The following is a 19,055-nucleotide window of genomic DNA, read 5'->3' as shown; positions in this document are numbered from 1 at the left end:
AGCCCTTCCCGCTGGCCCAGGCATGGAGTGTCAGGGATGTGCACGCCTAACAGCATCTCATTGATTAGGCCCTGGATGCTGTGCTCAACAATAGAAGTAAAACCTTTAAAATCAACAGAACCCTTAACACAGTTTACTACCATCGAATTTAGCTGCAAAACCAGCGAGATCACACCTGGTAATCGAACACTAGAGATATAAAAAGCTAGGGAAGGAGGCTGCTGATACAATATAAAGCACCTGAAATTATCCTTTCTGAATCTAGTGTTTTTTATCTCAACTGATCCTTTTTTTTTTGCATGAAAAGATGTGAAATAAAAAGAAAAATGTTAAGTTTTAACATAATTTGCATACATATTTCTATTGCAAATCATAATTATGTTGTTATGATGTTATACATGACTCAGGATTACCAGAGCACAATCTCCAAGTAGATTACTCTCTAATAATCATGTATGTCATGTATATCATGTCAACTAAATGCTAAGCAACAAAAGTATATTACTAATTATTATACAGCAGGTAATATTAAGTATTATATAGCAGATATTATACAGCAGATAATCCTGACATGCAAAGGTGGGATGTGACCTCTTATTTACTCTTTGGAGAGTGGCAGTTTTGGCCATACCCGAAGTTGCTCAGGGTCAGGGTTTACTGTGAGTTCTGAGCGTGGGGGTTGCTCCTGGAGGTGCTCTGGGGAACATTTGCAGTGCTGGGGATTGAATCCGGATCAGCTGTGGGCAAGGCAAGCACCTTGACCCCTGTGCTATCTCTAATAGGGCCTAAGTTCTCTTAATTTAAGAACACTACCTATTCATTACAATAAAGACAGATAAGCAGAAGGAAGAAAAATAAAGATACTAGGGGCTGGAGTAATAGCACAGCAAGTAGGGCGTTTGCCTTGCACGCGGCTGACCTGGGTTCGATTCCCAGCATCCCATATGGTCCCCTGAGCACAGAGTAATTCCTGAATGCAGAGTCAGGAGTAGCCCCTGTGCATTGCTGGGTGTGACCCAAAAAGCAAAAAAAAAAATAAAACAAAAAATAAAAATATCAATGTATAATTGAGAGTGAAAAGCACCAGTCTGGTTCTTTCTCTGCCAACCCTGTCCCCACCAGCTCCCTGGCTTATAGGCACACTCTATGTCTCTGAATGGGATGACACCTGTAGGAAGACAGGGGATCTGAGAGCTGGCCACTGACTGCCCGCGGATAGTGGGCATGTAGCAGCTGAAGAATTACTCACATTCTTCTTTTTGACTCTTCATTCACATTTTGATATGACAGGCACATTGACATACAGATGATCAACTGGTTAAAAAAACAAACAAAAAAACCAAAACAAAACAGCAGGAGATTTTGGAAGAAAACTGTTGGATTTTTTATTGCTGCTCTTCTTTTGTTTTAGTTAAGGAAATGATAGCCAAGCTGTTCATGTTGAGGAACAAGATGTTTCACAGCAAAAGGTAAGTCTTGTGACTCCAGGTTAATTGACCTCAGGAAGTACTTCCCCTTTTCAAAAGCCAGTTCCTTGAGAGGCGAGAGGATTTAAAGGACTGGGGTACTGAGGACCTGGGGCGCTGGGGAACTCTCTGGCCCCAGTTTCCAGTGCAACCAGCCAGCACCTAACTGAGTTCACATGGGCTGGGACCGTGTCTGGCCGTGAAGAGCTGGTGTGGCAGTGGGTAAAGCGAGTTCCAGGCACATTTCTGAGAGGAGCACAAACACAGAAGGGTGCAGGAGTCTAAAATCTGGGTCATGTCTGTGATTTGGGTCATTTCCCGGGAATGAGGAACTTGGAGATGCTCATGTAAAACTCTGAGATATGCGAGCAGAGGAGGAGACAGGGAATGACTTCTCTAAGCCAGGGTCTGAGTATGGGGGACACAGTGAAGCACATGGTAGCACAGACACAGCAGCCCGAGCAGGACACGGAACACCATGGAGAAGCAATCAGATCACAGAGGCCACAGGCACAAAACATGAAAAGGGAGCCCTGCTTGATGAGTCCACCACTTGCAATTAATGCTTCACCACTTACAACTGAAGAGGCTTCTATTCAAAAAAGAACCCAGGAACCAAGTTTAAAGTGCCACATTGAGAACAAAGTTTATATAATATTCAATCACTAAAGTTAGTATAAGTTTACATTAAATGATATTTTAAAGCTATAAGAAGATCATTATCACTACCAAGTCAGTCCCATAAAGAGGAAAAGAACATGAGCAGATAATTATCTATCTATCTATCTATCTATCTATCTATCTATCTATCTATTATCTATCTATCTATCTATCTATCATCTATCATCTAACTACACTGGAAGTCAAAGAAATATTGCTAGCTTTAATTTTAGACCATGGAAAATCAGAGAAAGAATCAAATGGTGAAATGAAAGAATTAGAAAAGAAGGGGAGCAACAGATGGAGACGGGTTAAGGTAAATTAATATGGAACCATGAGAGAAAAGGAATCGCAAAGAAAGACAGAAGAATATATACAAACATGCAATAACATAAAGGTGAGCAAAGATGAGTCCAAGGATAGTATTAGAACAACCATAGGAATCAAATAACAACAAGAAGAAAGGAATACAGAAATTCACTTGTAAGGAATAAATACACATTGCATGTGATCTTTCTTAAACAGAGCTGAAGTGATCAGATGATCAGAAGTATTGTGTTTTTGCAACTAAAGTACCAGTGTGTGCTATGGCAATTTTTACTGGTTGCTACATACAGGCTGGCTGAAATTAACCCAGTGGTTTGCTTTGGCTCAAAGTATACTTTCATGCCTGACCATGAAAATTATTGATCTTCTGCTACATCTTCTAAGAAAATAGCACGTGAATAATAGCTCCTCCTCTGCAGTCTGACATTTCTCTCACGTAGAGAAACCACGAATCATTTACCCATTTGTACTAAATTTAGTATAAGAGATATTTCCAAATCTTGCACAGGCTTGCCAGTCTTGCAGCTGTAATTTTAACTCAAAACTAGAAAAATATCTTATTTCAAAAGTTTCAAAAGTTAACCTTCTTATTGTAATATAGTGTGAGTACTTTCATTTGCTCGAGCAGGCCCAGTAACGTCTCCATTGGAGACTTTGTTGTTACTGTGTCTGGCATATCGAATACGTCACGGGGAGCTAGTTATCACTCACTGGGGCAGTGAAAAGAGGGTCCTGGAGTACTAATTTACTTAAATATTTATTTAAACATTTCATACAACACTAGAAAACTTTCGTACTTCCACTTTCTGCCTAATGGAGTAAATCATGTAAAAGTTCTAAAAATCCATATGCATGTATGGAACTATATATATATATACATACCTATATATTATATATTTTAAAATTTATTAAGACACATTTGAGTCTTAAGAAGTAGGAAAATTTTTAGTTCAAGAAATAATATAGAGAAATCACCTAGGTAACCAAATCAAATTCAAGATTTTTTTTGTTTGACAATGAGATGCTTTATTAAACTGGATGCATTTACTCTATAAGAATTTTGTGCGGGAAAATGGGGTATCAAATAATTTTGGGTCTAGGACTTTCAATGATAAAGTCTGTCCCAAAATGATGTCATTTCACTATATCCTGAAATTGTAGCTGCAATCAGACAGATGACCAAGAAAGCAGTAATTTCCTTTCCTGGAGGACAAGTTGAAATTGCTTTTCCTGGTGTTATAAGTCCTCTTCACAAAATTAAAAGTCCAGATCCTCCTCTCTGTAATGTGTCTTCTCCAGGTGGGTGAGCTGGATAAACAGGACTCTCTTTGCATTTGGCATGAGGTTTACACAGGATCAGCACTGGGAAGCCCTCTTGCTTTTGATCAGACAACTCTGTTTAAACTTTATTCTCCTTGGAGGGGTGAGACTTCTGGAAAGAGAAAAAGAACAAGAGAGACATAGAAGTTCTGAATTGCGAAAAGAATGCATAAATGATCACATTCAGAAGCACACACGCTGAGGGGAAGAGGGAAGGGGCTGCTCTGCAAATGGTCTCTGGTATGACAAAGGCAGCCCAGAGGGGTCACTGTTGCTCACAAGTCATCTGTCATCTGTGAAGGCCACCCAGCCTCTTACCAGGTGTGGATGGGTCTGCCATGAGGTGTTTGTGGTTGGTAAACAGTTCGGGGGCATCTTGTTCTATTGCTCTTTCCTCTAGCTCTGATTCTGGGATCGTAGTGCAGCCACCTAGTTGAGAAATAAAGTCAATATTTTCAGAAGCCTGTAGGAAAATTCGCCACTCCACAAGATAACCACCACTTAGGCATACACTAACCACAAAGTAAGGAATGATGTGATGACAATCTTCATGAGTAAACCATAGAGACTCATCTCAAGTGTCTTTCTTGGGTGAAAATCCTGGGAATGAATTATTCCACAAAGACATGATTGCTTAGCAAGAGCGGCAAAGGGAATATAGTTCTTAACTTTATCCTCTCTAAACTCTCTAGCAAGTCATACTATTATGACTATTATGACACTCACAGGAATCCTCTTTAAAGCCAGAGCACCAGAAAGTAAAGAAAATGCAGAGCACAGGGTCCCTGTTGAGCAAAGGTGAAGGCTTGCTGGTACTCTGAGATGGTGACTATGATGGCGGTTCTCTGCAATTCAATTCTGTCCCTGAATCCCAATGCATATACTTCAGCATTCAACAGTGAAGCTATGAACTGCATTGTGAGAGTTTTCAATTGCAACTCAATTCTAAAGTCCTTTAGGATGAACACCTACTACTAGATAAAATGCTGACCACTAGTGACTTGATTTTATCAGTAAAATCATGAGTTGGATACAAAAATCTGCAACTTGATGCAACTCATCTGCTACAATTTCCTAGAAAGTTACTAACATGGCCTATATTGTACATATTTTTTTTTTCCCAGCCGGTCTATTTGTTAATGGTTGTAAATTCCCCTCCCCACCTTTTTCTGAGGCTTTTCACACAGAATCCAAAGACTCAATACTTATGTGTGAAGGGGTTACTGACAAAAGAGAGGGCATCAGCAGCACTGATCTGTAAACCACATCATTCAAATGAGATGGAAGTGGCATGACTCCAGAGCTGAAGGAAAACACACCTTCCATTCGCCCTCTGCATCAATTCCAGAAAATAAATTGATGGTGAAGGAGACTCAAGTAAAACTATTTCCATACTCATAAAATTAGAATTAGAGGCAGCCTCGGGGATTTCCCCGAAATAGGAAGTGTTAGAATTAGCCATCAATGAATCAGAACTTGCGCGGCCACAACTAAAAACTGGGAAGGTTCCCATTCAGAAGAACTGGTCTTCTCCTTCTTTCTTTCTTCCCTCCCTCCCTCCCTCCCTTCCTTCCTTCCTTCCTTCCTTCCTTCCTTCCTTCCTTCCTTCCTTCCTTCCTTCCTTCCTTCCTTCCTTCCGTGCTTGTGTTTTGGTTTCTGGGGCACGTAGAGCTGTGCTCAGGGCTTACTCCTGTCTCAGTGCTCAGTAGACCATATGTGGTGGCAGGGATCAAACATAGGTTGGCTACAAGCATGGCAAGCATCCTTCCCACTGTACTATCTTTCCCGTTCATGGGCTTAATTTTATTTATTTTTAAAATTTTTTTTCTTTTTACCGCCAAATCAATTTTTATTAAGCAAATTTAAAACACCTGTTAATGGGGCCTGTTTTTCAAAACTGCTTCCATTTGTAGCAAACTGATATCTCCATTCAAGAAAGTGACTGTGCGATTGCATTGGAAAGCCGCATCCTGATATTTATTATGTTTTCTCTGTTGGCTGCAGTGCGAGCAGGTAAGATTTTATGCAAATGAGGGTGGTAACGAGTCTTTCATGTCTGACAGGCCTGACTGTGAATGCAGTCGTGGTCTTGAGACAGCCCCACTAACCTCTGCCACCTGAGGCTCAACCAATGCCTTTCTTCTAATCAAGAGAATCTGGCAGAAGCAGTGACACACTCACTTCTGCGATAACATGACATATAATTATAGCCTCCTCTTACTAGCTGACTCTATTGCCTCTTTAACCTGTAAGCTGGATGAAGGAAGAGACCACTGGAGATGTTTGTGTGGCCTGGAACAGAGTATGACCTTCAGCAATCATCCAGCTAGGAATGGAGGCCTTAACCCATCAGGCTTCATAAAGCTGCCTCCCAAGGACCAGGCGTGATTAGAAAGTAGATTCAACCTCGCTGGACCTTTGAGACAAGTCCCCCGCCTTGACCAGCAGCACCCTGATTACAGCAGAGCCTCAAGCAGAAGCGCCAGCTACAATGGGTCTGGATTTTTTTTATGTAGGAATACCGCTATTCATTCAGCCACTGATCAACTGATTGAATTGGCATGGGCTTAATTTTAAACTCTTTCCAAAGTTTGTAGATGGCACAAATGATGATTTTCATTATAGTTTTCTATGAGCTAGAAACTCTGCATATACTATCTCACTTAATTTCTACCAGCAATAGCATAAAATGGAGGGTATTACAAGTGAATTCACAGGTAAGAACAGTGACATCACAGAAGACTCAGTAACCACCACAAGGTCACCACTGAAAGGAGGAAGACACAACTCAACCCAACCTCACACTCCTGAGCCCAGGTTCACATGAGAGCTCCACTCTGGTTCCCATGCAGCATTAGGCAGAGAGACACCATGGCTATGAGGGGGTCCGTGGGCTTCATTATACCTGATGACCCACTGTGGCTCCTGGGAGCACTGCTTAGAGAATTATGGGGCCCAGAGCAGGCTCCAGATGCTGGGGCTTCTGAAAACTGCATCCCTTTCTTCTGAAAAAATCTGTCCACTAGAAAAAATGGATGGGGGCATGTGAGGTGGGGATGCACCTCTGTTAGATAAATGACAGGGAAAAGCAGAAAGAAAGGGTACCAAGAGAAAGCCAAAGGATGTCTTTGTGTCTCGTCCCAGACCCACAAATCAAACCACACCATTCTTCCATCCCTGAGGCAAGAGAAGTAGGGGACAGGACAAGGCAGGAATGTGGTACTCATGAAGCCACCTTCCCACCCATCCATGGAAACTTCCAGAACATAGAAGAGTATAATGATCAGTTAGCAGTATCTCCCAAGTGCCTCGGGAGGTGGGCTTACCACTGCTTCATTAGTGGAAGCTCTGATGCCATTTGACTCAACATTGGCCTTAGACTGAAAGAGGAAGATTTCAAAAGTATTTTCTACTTATAAATCTCACAGGTCCAGGAGTCATTTGTTACAGATTATCAACTACTTAGTCATCTTCTCTCTTCTTGCCACAAATGCCTTTATCCTGTCCTGAGTACAGATAAAGGGGGACATGTCTCAATCCCACAGCAGGCCTGGCTAGTCATTTGCCCTGGGAATACTGTCCTCTTTAACTGGGTACTTGGTGAAGCCAGACTGGCCAACCAGAGTTTCTGCCACTTCCAGCACCTGTTGGAAGTGCAAACAGGGGGAGATATCTGGCACCCTGAACGGAGGCTAAACTCACCTATTTCCTTGTCTCTTCCCTCCCTCCTTCACTAACACTAACCCCCCCCCCCCAAATTTGCCAAATAAATCACTAGCACTTCTTTATTTATTTATTTTGAACTAAGCATGGAGCTATTACTTCACTTCACTTAATCACTTAATCACTTAATCCCCGTTATTCATCGATTTATTCGAGCGGGTGCCAGTAATGTCTCCATTCATCCCGGTTGCGTGCTACCGTAGCCCAATGGTATCTGTTCGTTTTAGGAACATGTAGAGCCTCAAACCGATCATTTAGGGTCTTGACGAAGAAGTCTGACCATCTTATAGGTGGGCGTCCACGTGATCTTTTGATGTCTCGTGGAATCCAATCAGTAATGGCTCTAGTCCAGCGGTTGTCTGTAAACCTCATTACGTGTCCAGCCCATCTGATATTTGATGTCTTGGCAAATGAGACAGCGTCCCTGATTCTTGAGCGTTGACGAAGATCAGAACTCCGGATTCTATCTCTCATTTGAGTGAATCGTGATATTCCAAGCATAGTTCTTTCGATTCCTCTTTGAGAGACCCGAATAGTGTTCTCATCCTGTTTTCGTAGGGTCCAGGTCTCTGAGGCATATGTTAATGCAGGAAGAATAGTGGAATCAAAGAGATGTGCTCGTAGCTGGAGGTTCTTTGTCCTTTTAGTTATTTCTTCAATGCTCTTGAAGGCATTCCAAGCCGCTCTCTTCCTCCTGCGCAACTCAGGTGCCAGGTCATTCATCATGTTGATTTCTCGACCTAGGTATATATAACTGTTGCATTCGGAGATGGTGGTTCCGTTGAGAGCGAATGGAGTGTCAGGAACAAGGCTGTTTCTCATAAACATTGTCTTCGCAAGATTCAGCTGTAGTCTGACCTTTCCACATTCACGGTCAAAGTCGTTCAGCATTTGTGCCGCTTGGTTGATGTTTGGTGTTATTAGAACGATGTCATCAGCAAAGCGGAGGTGGTGTAGTTGCCGACCATCTGTCTTCACTCCCATGTTTTCCCATTCCAGCCGTCGCATGATGTTCTCGAGGGTGGCACTGAAGAGTTTTGGTGAAATGGTATCACCCTGCCGAACCCCTCTCTTGATATGGATGATTACTTCTTTGTAGAATGGTGAGATCTTGGTAGTGAATCCACAATAGAGCTCACGAAGGATCCTTATGTATTGAGTTTGTATGCCCTGATTGGCTAGGGCTTCTATGACCGCTTCTGTCTCAACAGAATCAAAGGCCTTCTTTAAATCAATGAACGTTAGACAGAGTGGCATCTTGAACTCCCGAGATACCTCAATGAGCTTGGTTACTGTGTGGATATGGTCAATGGTACTGAATCCTTTTCGGAATCCAGCTTGTTCATATGGTTGTCCTTCATCTAGTGTTCTGCTAATCCTATTCAGGATGACTCGAGTGAATAGTTTGTAGATGACAGACAATAGGCAGATTGGGCGATAGTTGCCAATGTCGTGGATGTCTCTTTCTTGTATAGTAGTACAGTCTTGCTGGTTTTCCATTGGGATGGAACCTTGCATTCAGACAGGTAGCGTGTGAAGAGTCGAGCCAATGTATTGATGAGTACTGATGGTAAGTTCTTCAGGTGTTCAGGTCTGATCTTGTCTGGGCCAGGTGCTCTTTGTTTTTTTACCGACGAGATGGCATGTTGGATTTCGGAAGGGAGAACATTGGGAACGACATATCCATCATGTGGTATGTGGTATGTGGGCAAGTGGATGTGGCTATTAAAGAGATCTGAGTAGAAGTCATGAATAATCTTCTCCATTGCCCTTCTGGAAGATGTGATAGATCCATCATGATGTCAGAGGGCAGTCATCTTGGTTTTGTAGTTGGTGAAGGACAGGCGGGCATTACGAATGTTTTTTTCAGCTTCTGCTGCATCTACCAGTACTGCTGCTCTCCTGTTTTTGAGGTCATCCTTGATGGCTTCTCTGCACTGTTTTGCCAGTTCGGACGTTTGCTTGTGGTTGCCTGAGGCACGTGCCAAGCCACGTTGGCGAATAAGTTCAAGAGTGTTCGAAGAAAGACGGTTTTTTGTGGTTATCTCTCTCTTGGCATTCCTTGCACAATCATGGAGGTACTGAATCATTCGATCGTATTCCTCATCAATGTTGTCAATGACAGCATCTTCCCATGTTGCCTCAATAGAGCCAAAGAGCTCCCAATTGGTGGTTGTTCTGGGAGTCCTCTTCTTAAACCTTGCATTCTTTTCTCCTCGTTCTGTGAGGTAGAATTTTGCACGAAGAAGACGGTGGTCTGATCCCGTTTGGAATTTTGGGACAACAGCAACATCGGTTAGGCAAAACCGCCGATTGAATATGATGTGGTCTATTTCATTGTGGAACCGTCCATCGGGAGACTCCCATGTCCAACGTTTAGATTCAGCCTTTTGGAATTGTGAGTTACCATGGAAGGTTTTGGTTGACATGATGAACTCAGACAGTCTGTCACCCTGTTCGTTCTATTCCAGGCCATGGGTTCCGATGTGGAGTTCATCGACTGATCTTCTTGGTCCTATCTTGGCATTAAAATCACCGACAATGATCTTGTAGAAGGTGTGATCTTCTTTATAGAATTTCTCCAGCTCCATGTAGAATTTCTCAGTTTCTCTTTCACCATAACTGGATGTTGGTGCATAGACAACAAAGATAGAAACTGCCGGTAGTGAGCCACATTTATTCAAGTGTAATCGTCCGATTCGGGTTGTTAGGCATTCAAATGAATCAATGCTCGTGACTAAGTTTGTGTTGACAAGGATACCGACACCACTGACGCCTCTTTTATCACATGTTCCAAGAAACAGTTCTTCTCCAGTGTCGAAAACAGCATGATGGAATTGATGTCTTCTCGTTTCGGTCAGACCAATGATGTCGTACTTGATCTTTCGTGCTTGTACCATAAGGTCTTCAATGGATGCAGCAGATGCCAGGGTACGAGCATTAAAAGTACAGACAATCATTTTTGTTTTTCTGCGTTTTGGTAGCCTATGTCTGCCTCGGTGTTTTATCAGCCTCTCCTTCCATATCCTTCTCGACTCTGCATATTCAGGGTTACGGAAATGAGATCCATTTATTACTGGATAATAATAATTATTTATTATCATATTATATTATATATATTATATTATAAAAAATAATTAATTATTTGCAATATAAGTGGAGAATATTGTTGACATGTCTCCTATTTATTTTTAATTTTTTATTAGTGACTACTGTTATAACCATGAGGTACAGTTACAGACTTACAAACTTTCATGCTTGTGTTCAGTCATACAATGGTTGAGTACCCATCCCTCCACCAGTGCCTATTTTCTACCACCAATGGTCCCAGCATCCCTCCCACCACCCCCATCCCATCCTCATCCAACTCACCCCACCTCTGTGGCAGGGCATTTCCTTTTGCTCTCTCTCTCCTTTTGGATGTTGTGGTTTGCAGTAGAGGTATTAAGTGGCCATCATGTTTGGTCTATAGTCTACTTTCAGCCCACATCTCCCATCCCAAGCGGGCCCTCCTAACACCCTTTACTTGAAGGTCCCTTCTCTATCTGAGCTTCCTTTTCTCCCAGCATGCAAAGCTGCTTTCTGAGCTGTGGAGTAATCCTCCTGGTACTTATCTCTATTGTTCTTGGGTGTTAGTCTCCCATTCTGTTACTTTATATTCCACAAATGAGTGCAATCTTTCTATATCTGTCCCTCTCTTTCTGACTCATTTCACTTAACAGAGACTTTCCATGTTGATCCACCTGTATGCAAATTTCATGACTTCATCTTTTCTAGCAGCTGCATAGTATTTCATTGACTATCACTTCTTTAATCCTTATCCCAGGCTGTTTCACTGCAAAAGGTCACTGATAACTCATTCTAATGAGCGGGTCCTCCAGATGGGCTTTGGGTCACATTGTGTGCCATCTGTAGAAAACACTGGGCCCTGTTACACAGTGATAACATCATGCCCACAGTGATCCGGTTGATGTGTACGTAGAGGCCTAGACCAGAAGACCAAATAGTGGTGGCATGGAAATGCTGAAAATTCTAGGATCACAGGCTACTTTCTGTGTCCAGAGGCCTTTACAGGAGGAAACAGAAGTGTAATACAATTGATGAGCAATAGAAACCTAGAAAGTCAGAAGCCTTTTCAGTCTTGCTGGTTTACTAAGTGAGAGGATTTTCCCTCCAGAAATATCAGTTGGGAGCTTGTAGATAGCAAATCTAGCTGTCCGCCCCCACCCCCACCCCGCCCCCCACACACCCTAATACATTAGTAAATTACAATCTGCCAAACACAAATGTGTATATCTGGTAAGATTTTTCCAAGGTTGGTGGAAAGGGGGAGATTCATATGTTACAAACTAAAGAATGAGAAAAATAAAAGAAACAAAATATTAAAATGTAAAACCTCCAAACAGAGAAGCTCTGAAGCTGGCTGTGGTAGTGGCCTGGGTGTAGGGACATCAGGTAAAGTTCCCTTGGCTTGGAGTCTGTCATCAAAGGGGAAAGGGAGGAAGAAACACAGTGGAGCAAAATCATCTGAGCACAGATCTTGTGTGTGACACTCATGAGCCAACAGGGCAAGGCTAGCTTGAACAGGAACGTCCTGAGATGAAAAGCACAGCACCACAAACTGACTATGTGCTCAGGAAAAAGTGCTGTGGACCTACTTTTTCAAACATTACAGCAACTAGACCTACTATTGGGCTGGAGCAATAGCACAGCGGGTAGGGCGTCTGCCTTGCACGGGGCCGACCCGGGTTTGATTCCTCCGCCCCTCTCGGAGAGGCCGGCAAGCTACCGAGAGTATCTCGCCTGCACGGCAAAGCCTGGCAAGCTACCGGTGGCGTATTCAATATGCCAAAAACAGTATCAACAAGTCTCACAATTTCTTGTAAGATGTTACTGGTGCCCGCTTGAGCAAATGATGAACAATGGGAGGACAGTGACAGTAACAGTGACAGACCTACTATTGCTTGAAAAGTACTGCACTGTGAGCTACTGTGGATTTGTTCATGTTGGCCCTCACTTTCCTCATGGTAAATTTTCCGGGGTGGAGGTTGCATCTTGTGTCACTTGCTGGGAAAACCTGTGATGAGTACAGATTAAAAACAGCATGGAAACACCTTCCTTTATAACCTTGATTTCTCATAGCCAAAGATCCCGAGGAACTGGGATTGCATGTATGGGCGGTATGGCAGGCAGCTCTTCAGGGAGAGTGAGGACCAGAGGTACCCAGGGACAATGCAGGGGCATAACACTGGGACACAGGGATGTGTGCACACTAAGAACTGACTCTGAACTTCCCACCATCCTGCTAATTTAGTGAGGAAACAAAGAAAGGGAAGCACCAGGGAGCAGGGGTCAAAGGGCTTTGAGTTCGTCAGTGGTACAGAGGAGTGGGATAGCTAAACGCCAAAACACAGGGTCAACCACACTGAAAACAAGAGGTCCAAATTTCAACAACAAAACTTTTAAAGGTGCCTGTCAAGGTGGTGGGATGTTGGGGGGCTTGATGGGAGGGAATGTGTGATGGAGGGAAGAAGACACTGGGGGTGGGATTGGTGTTGGAACCTAGTATGTCTAAAACCCAACTATAAATAAACTTTGTAAGTCATGGTGCTTTAATAATTTTTTTTTAAATCTGACTTTTTTTCCATCCCTGACTGAAAGTCTCAGTTTACTAAATGCAAAGCAAGAGATCATGTTGTTTGCCAAAGCTCTCACCACAAGGCACTCTGAGCCACTACCCGGCCCCACCCTATAGCAGCCCTTCTCAGAAGGAGCAGCTTTGCGAATGGCCCATACAGTACCTTAATAAAATGTTGCTCAAATGAATAAAATGAATAACTAGGAACAAATAAAAGGAACATACCAGCCCTTACCTATTCATGGTAGATTTCATCAGTTGTAAAAACACCCAGATAACTGCTACACATTTCTGAATTTCTCTCAGCTTAAGTAGAGACAGAGATTCACATCAATAGGTGACTGTAGTCTCTGGGCCACATTCTGCAGAGCACTGACTTGAGAGTAAGGTCGAGTTGGATTGTGAGTTGCAGAACTGGGGTGAAAATCACAGTGCTACAAACTCCTCACAATCTGGAGCTCAAACAGCCACGAGATAGGAGGTTCTTCACAGCTTTCCTCACTTCAGGGCCTGGAATAGCCCCCCTCTCCCACCTTGCAGTGGCATGCTGGTAAAAGTGTAACCAGCTAGACTTCAAGGGGCAAGAGGGGAATAAAATACTAATTTAAAAAATTTCCCTTTCCCATAATATAAACACACCATAATGGTCAATTTCAAGCAACCAAGATGGCATCACCAAATGTGGAGCTTGGAAGAACAGAAAGGTACACAAAGTATCTTTACCATATGGATTTTCAGACAGAAATAACCTCAAGCACACAGATAACAGTAAGTCATTGTAATATATAATTAGTGAAGATATCAGGCCTTTTTATGAATACAATTTATTTGATTACAAGTTTACATATTTTGATTTAAACTAATGGCTGCATTTAGAAAATGGCTCAAAGAATCCCTAAAACTTGAATGAGCCCTCAAAGAACATAAGCCAAACTCCCACACTAAAGGCAGGTATAGTGAAGGGGGTTTAAAGTTAGGCCTGGGCATTTGCAAGCCAAACAACCCACCTGAACAAATTATTTCACTTAAATGAGTTGTTTCCCCACCTGAAAAGAGACTGCACACACCTGCTTCATAGAGGACAAATTGAGGCACACTAGAAAACTGCCTGGCTGGCACAGAGCACAGTGCTAATGTCTGGCTCCATCACAGCACCTCATGGTCCCTAGAGTTGCCAGAGGTAGCCCTGGAGGGCCCTGGGGTATGGCCCTATGGCCCCCAACACTGCAGGGTTGAATTAGCAGATTCCAATAATTCTTGGACCCTCAGACCACTGGTTGCAAAGTCCTCCTCGTCAAGGAAAAAAAATACATTGCTAAGATTATTTTTGGGACAAAGTTGTAGATAATAACAACAATAAGAAGAGAGCAGAATAAGACTTACTCTTCAAGTCTGCTCTCCTTTGAACACAAATCTCTCTTGTTGCTTTGTCTCTTTGCTTTCTTCCATTCTAGAAAAATCCCATGTTTTCTCTCTTGAACATGTATTTAGTTTTTCTCTCCCCTCAAGTCTATGGAAGTTTTATTCAATAAAAATTATCTTGCTTCTCCCTGCAACCCCCCTCACCCCCCGCCCCCAAAAAGGAGCAGAGTGGCCTAAGGTGAAAATTGCTAGAGGTGGGATGTGAAGGGTTAGGATTCATGCATGGTGACACACACATGGACCAAAGACACAGCCCTCAGCTCTGCCACAAAGACAGCACTTAGAGCCTCAGATGTGGCCCCCTGGGAGGTGAGGGCCATCTTTCACAATGGCCTTGCTGATCACCTTCACATAACTCAAAACTCTGAGTTGTAATATTGAATTCTACGTGAGGTGACTCTAATATCTAATTCTGTACTAGTCATCCAGAAGCAAACTTATTTCATGAACTACTTTCCACCTCATAAAGCCTCAACTCGGTACTGTCAGATAGTTAACATTTTTTTTTAATCTCTAAAGGCTATCTGGAATTGGTTTAGCTGCTGGAGTGTGAAAGCATCAAACAGACAATTGAATAGGTTATGTGCAAATAAAATATTAAAGCAGGTGGTAGGCCAGATCTTAGCTTGCCAAGTCCTGGCCTGATCCAAGGTATCCTAATTTTAAGGGCTTCTAGAGGCATTTGACACTCTAAGATCATCTTATTATATTACTGCCAGTAACCATTAGTTTAAAAGCATACTGGATACCATACTGCTATGAAAGCTCTTTTTGTTTGCATCATGATAAATTTTTTTTGAGAGACCTCACTCTGTGGAACAGACTTAGATGTGTAGAGAATTCCCATAGAGTCTCTCACACTTAAATTAACTCTTGCATGTACACAGAACATTTTTTTACAATCAGTAAAGCAATTCTGACACATTCTAAAGGATGAAAATCCAAAGTAACTTCTGATTTCCTGTGTCAATTCAGTTTTAGGGTCCCACTCAGATATCATGGCATCGTCATTTTGTTTTGGGGGTAACACAAAGAAACTCTCAGAGAATCTCATCATATTGGGAATCAAATATGGGCCTCTGGCATGTAAAATATATATACTAGCCAGCCCTTTGAGCTAACTCTCACGACAGACCTTTTAGACCCCAAATACCTCATACCTTTCCATTATATCTACCTATTTTCCTTTCAGCGGTCAGTTCTGAGGGCTATTGGTCCACTATATTACAGGATGCCCATCTACTAGAATTTTCCCATTATTTTTGTGCTTAAACAGGGAAATTTGAAAAATGCACTTGGGCTCTTTCCTGCTTTCTAATGAATGCTTGCATTGCTAAAACTTGCCCCTAAACACCACTTTTGTTTGGTCCTGTCTATTCTGATAACACATATCTTCACTTTTGTTTGTTTCGAATAATTTTTAGACTTCCTCTCTGATTGCCTTTTTGGTCCACTGGACGCTCAAGGGGAAGTTTTGTTAGTTTGTGTTTTGGGATAAAGGTAAAGGCCCTCCCGTTGATCGTCGATTTGCTCGAGCGGGCCCAGTAACGTCTCCATTGGAGACTTTGTTGTTACTGTGTCTGGCATATCGAATACTCTCGGTAGCTTGCCGGGCTCTCCGAGAGGGGCGGAGGAATCGAACTCGGGTCGGCCATGTTGGCTGCGTGCAAGGCAGACGCCCTACCCGCTGTGCTATCGCTCCAGCCCTATGGCGCTCAGGGTTATCTTCTGGCTCTGAGTTCATGGTCACGCCTGGCAGTATCAGGGTGTCTGGAATTGAACCTGGGGTGGCCATGTGCACGGCAAAGGTCCTACCTATTGTATTATCTCTCCTGCTCCATAAGAAAATTTTTAAAAGATTTTTTTCCATAAATTCTTCATATTTTCAAATTGTCTCCAGATGTTTATCATTCCCTCTATTAATGCAAAATCTATGTGGGTGGTGAGTAGAGAGGCCACTAATGGGGAAGGCCATCAACAGGGAGGCCCAACTGAGGCTGAAGTTGGTAGCAGTGGAGCAGGCTTGGTCCGTCCAGTTGCTAAACTTGGGGTAGGTTTTTCTATCGGTCAAAAGAGAAAAGATCATGAGCTTACACAAGCAAGGCCCAGGTATGGAGTTCTAGAACTAAATTTCCAAGCCACATGGAGGCAGCGGAGCTGGGCTGTCCCTCCTCAGCCCACCCCTCCTCCGCTCCTGATGCCAGATGTCATGCCCACAACCCGCCTCCCGCACCAATAGCCTGGACCCAGAGACACAAAAGCAGCGAGTCCTGGATGGCTCCCCAGCTCTGGAGATTTCTCTGGGCTCCACACGGAGCTGATAGCACCGGGTCACCCCAGATAGAGCAAATGCAGTCTCCCTGCCTACTCCTAATGGAATCCCGGTGACCATGAGCTTCCACAAGCAAGGCCCAAGGGTTCCAGAACTAAATTTTCAAGCCACAAGGCAACAGCGGCTCCCTGTCCACTCCTGACGCCAGATGTCATGCCCACAACCCGCCTCCAGATGCCATTGTGGAGCACCAACAGCCCAGGCCCAGAAACTCCCAACTGAATCCCAAAATGATTAGCTCCCTACAGAGATGTCTCTGGAACCCAACTATTTACAATCTTAGAATTTCAGAAGCATGTGGCGGCACGACCTCTCATGATATGTAAAATGAGCAATGGAAAACAAATGATCTAGCATCTGTCCCTGGAAGATAGGCTTGAATGGTGGTGGGAAAATTAGAGCAAAATATAATGCCCAAATTTAGAGAAAGAGTATCTGAGAAATTGTCTGTCATAGAGGCAGGGTGAGGACTGGGATGGGGTGGGGGTGGCGGGATAATCGGGACATTGGTGGTGGAAAGTTTGCACTGGTGAAGGGATGAGTGTTCGGTCATTGTATGGCTGAATCTCAAACATGAAAGCTTTGTAACTGTATCTCATGGTGGGTCAATAAAATAGCGAGAGAGAGAGAGAGAGAGAGAGACAGAGACAGAGAGAGAGACAGAGACAGAGACAGAGAGAGAGAGAACTGTCCTGAAGACTAAATAAAATTCTGTACAGTTAGCTCATGGCTCAGCACACTCAGTATATTTCATCACCTCTCCTTTCTGTCAGCTTTCATGGCAAGGATGCACTTGTACCATTTTAGTCGAATCAAAGAACATTAGCTGTTTTTCAACTACCTTCTTTGGTCCCTATCAAATCAGAAGCAAAGAGAATGCAGTTGAGTCCTTTATTGTCCCAGAACTGGTTCTAGTGCTGTTGCTTCTAAAACCACTGGAGCTTACTTAAGATCCCTTCTTTTTCCAGAATGATCTCAATAGATTTGCTTGAGGGTTGGCTGTTCTAGTGAGGACTTCCTTTCAATGATACAGAAAAATGAAAATGGTTGGAAAGATATTCCTTGGGTATATTTCAGGACTTGATGGTTTATTTTCTTGCAAAGGTGACCTTTGCAATCAATTAGGTTATGGATGAGAATGTTCCAGTCATTAATGGAGGTGAGAATCTTTTCTTCTTCTTTTTCATATATTTATGAGGATTCAAACAAGGAGACACTTTGAGAATCACAAATGACCACAGACCCTGCTCTGAATTGCCAGCCAAAGAATCCTGTGTCCACATGGCCCGAATTGCCACTTGGAATTAAAAACAGCAGAAACCTCAAAATATACACCAGTGACATTTTTCTTTTAATCAAGATTTACTTGATGGATAAAGTGTTTTTTGAGGTTAACATTCAGATTTCATTTCAAAGGTTTATAATTCATGTGAAGTGTGGGAATGGGTGCTTAGAAAAGAATATTTCAGTCTCTTAAATATGAAGAGTTTCCCAAAGAATCTATGAGTAGTTTAAAACTTCTTGCTATATCTGACCATTGGGAATAATTTTATTGTTTATCATATTTCATTCTCCATTTCTTTATTTAGAGGTCGGCATAAGCATATATATGAACAGAAAATAAAGGAGTTTTCCCGGTAATTCTCTTTTCTGGTGATTTTTCTCATTTATTTTTTTTTCTAGAACAGTAAAAGGTAAAGGTAAAGGTAAAGGCCCTCCCGTTGTTCATCGATTTGCTCAAGCGGGCCCAGTAATGTCTCCATTGGAGATTTTGTTGTTACTGTGTTTGGCGTATCGAATACATCACGGGCGGCTTGCCAGGCTCTGCCGTGGGGGCGAGATACTCTCAGTAGCTTGCCGGGCTCTCCGAGAGGGGCGGAGGAATCGAACTCCGGTCGGCCATGTTGGCTGCGTGCAAGGCAAACGCCCTACCACTGTGCTGAATACTACAGAAAGCCAAGTATCATATGTTGTGCTTGTGCAGCAAATTTAGCAGAGTATTTAGAAATGTTTTGGCAAAACAGATAAAAGGAAAGGAGGGCAGTAGACACAGATGATAGAAAAAGAATAATAATTCCTTGGTATAAGATATTTGGTGTGATCGATTAAAGATATAGATGGTGGAATATTTAAGACATAAACACACATGAGCAGTTAGAGAAGTGTA

At 42.7% G+C, this 19,055-nt stretch overlaps 1 protein-coding gene across 1 annotated transcript in view; it reads right to left on the bottom strand.

The window, feature by feature from the left end:
• Positions 1-3,414: 3,414 nt before the first annotated feature.
• BBS9 (Bardet-Biedl syndrome 9) overlaps positions 3,415-19,055 on the bottom strand; it is a 567,629-nt gene continuing 551,988 nt past the window's right edge. Inside the window, exons 21-22 of the mRNA XM_056118050.1 lie at positions 4,092-4,202; positions 3,415-3,885 (exon numbers count right to left, since the gene is read on the bottom strand). Coding sequence (XP_055974025.1) covers positions 3,860-3,885; positions 4,092-4,202 — 137 coding nt within the window. The 3' untranslated portion in view covers positions 3,415-3,859. The remainder of the gene's footprint in view (positions 3,886-4,091; positions 4,203-19,055) is intronic.

Source organism: Sorex fumeus, unplaced genomic scaffold (genome assembly GCF_029834395.1).
Source record: "Sorex fumeus unplaced genomic scaffold, SorFum_2.1 ptg000037l, whole genome shotgun sequence".
NCBI classification, from domain to species: domain Eukaryota; kingdom Metazoa; phylum Chordata; class Mammalia; order Eulipotyphla; family Soricidae; genus Sorex; species Sorex fumeus.
This window is presented reverse-complemented; position numbering and strand designations above follow the sequence as displayed.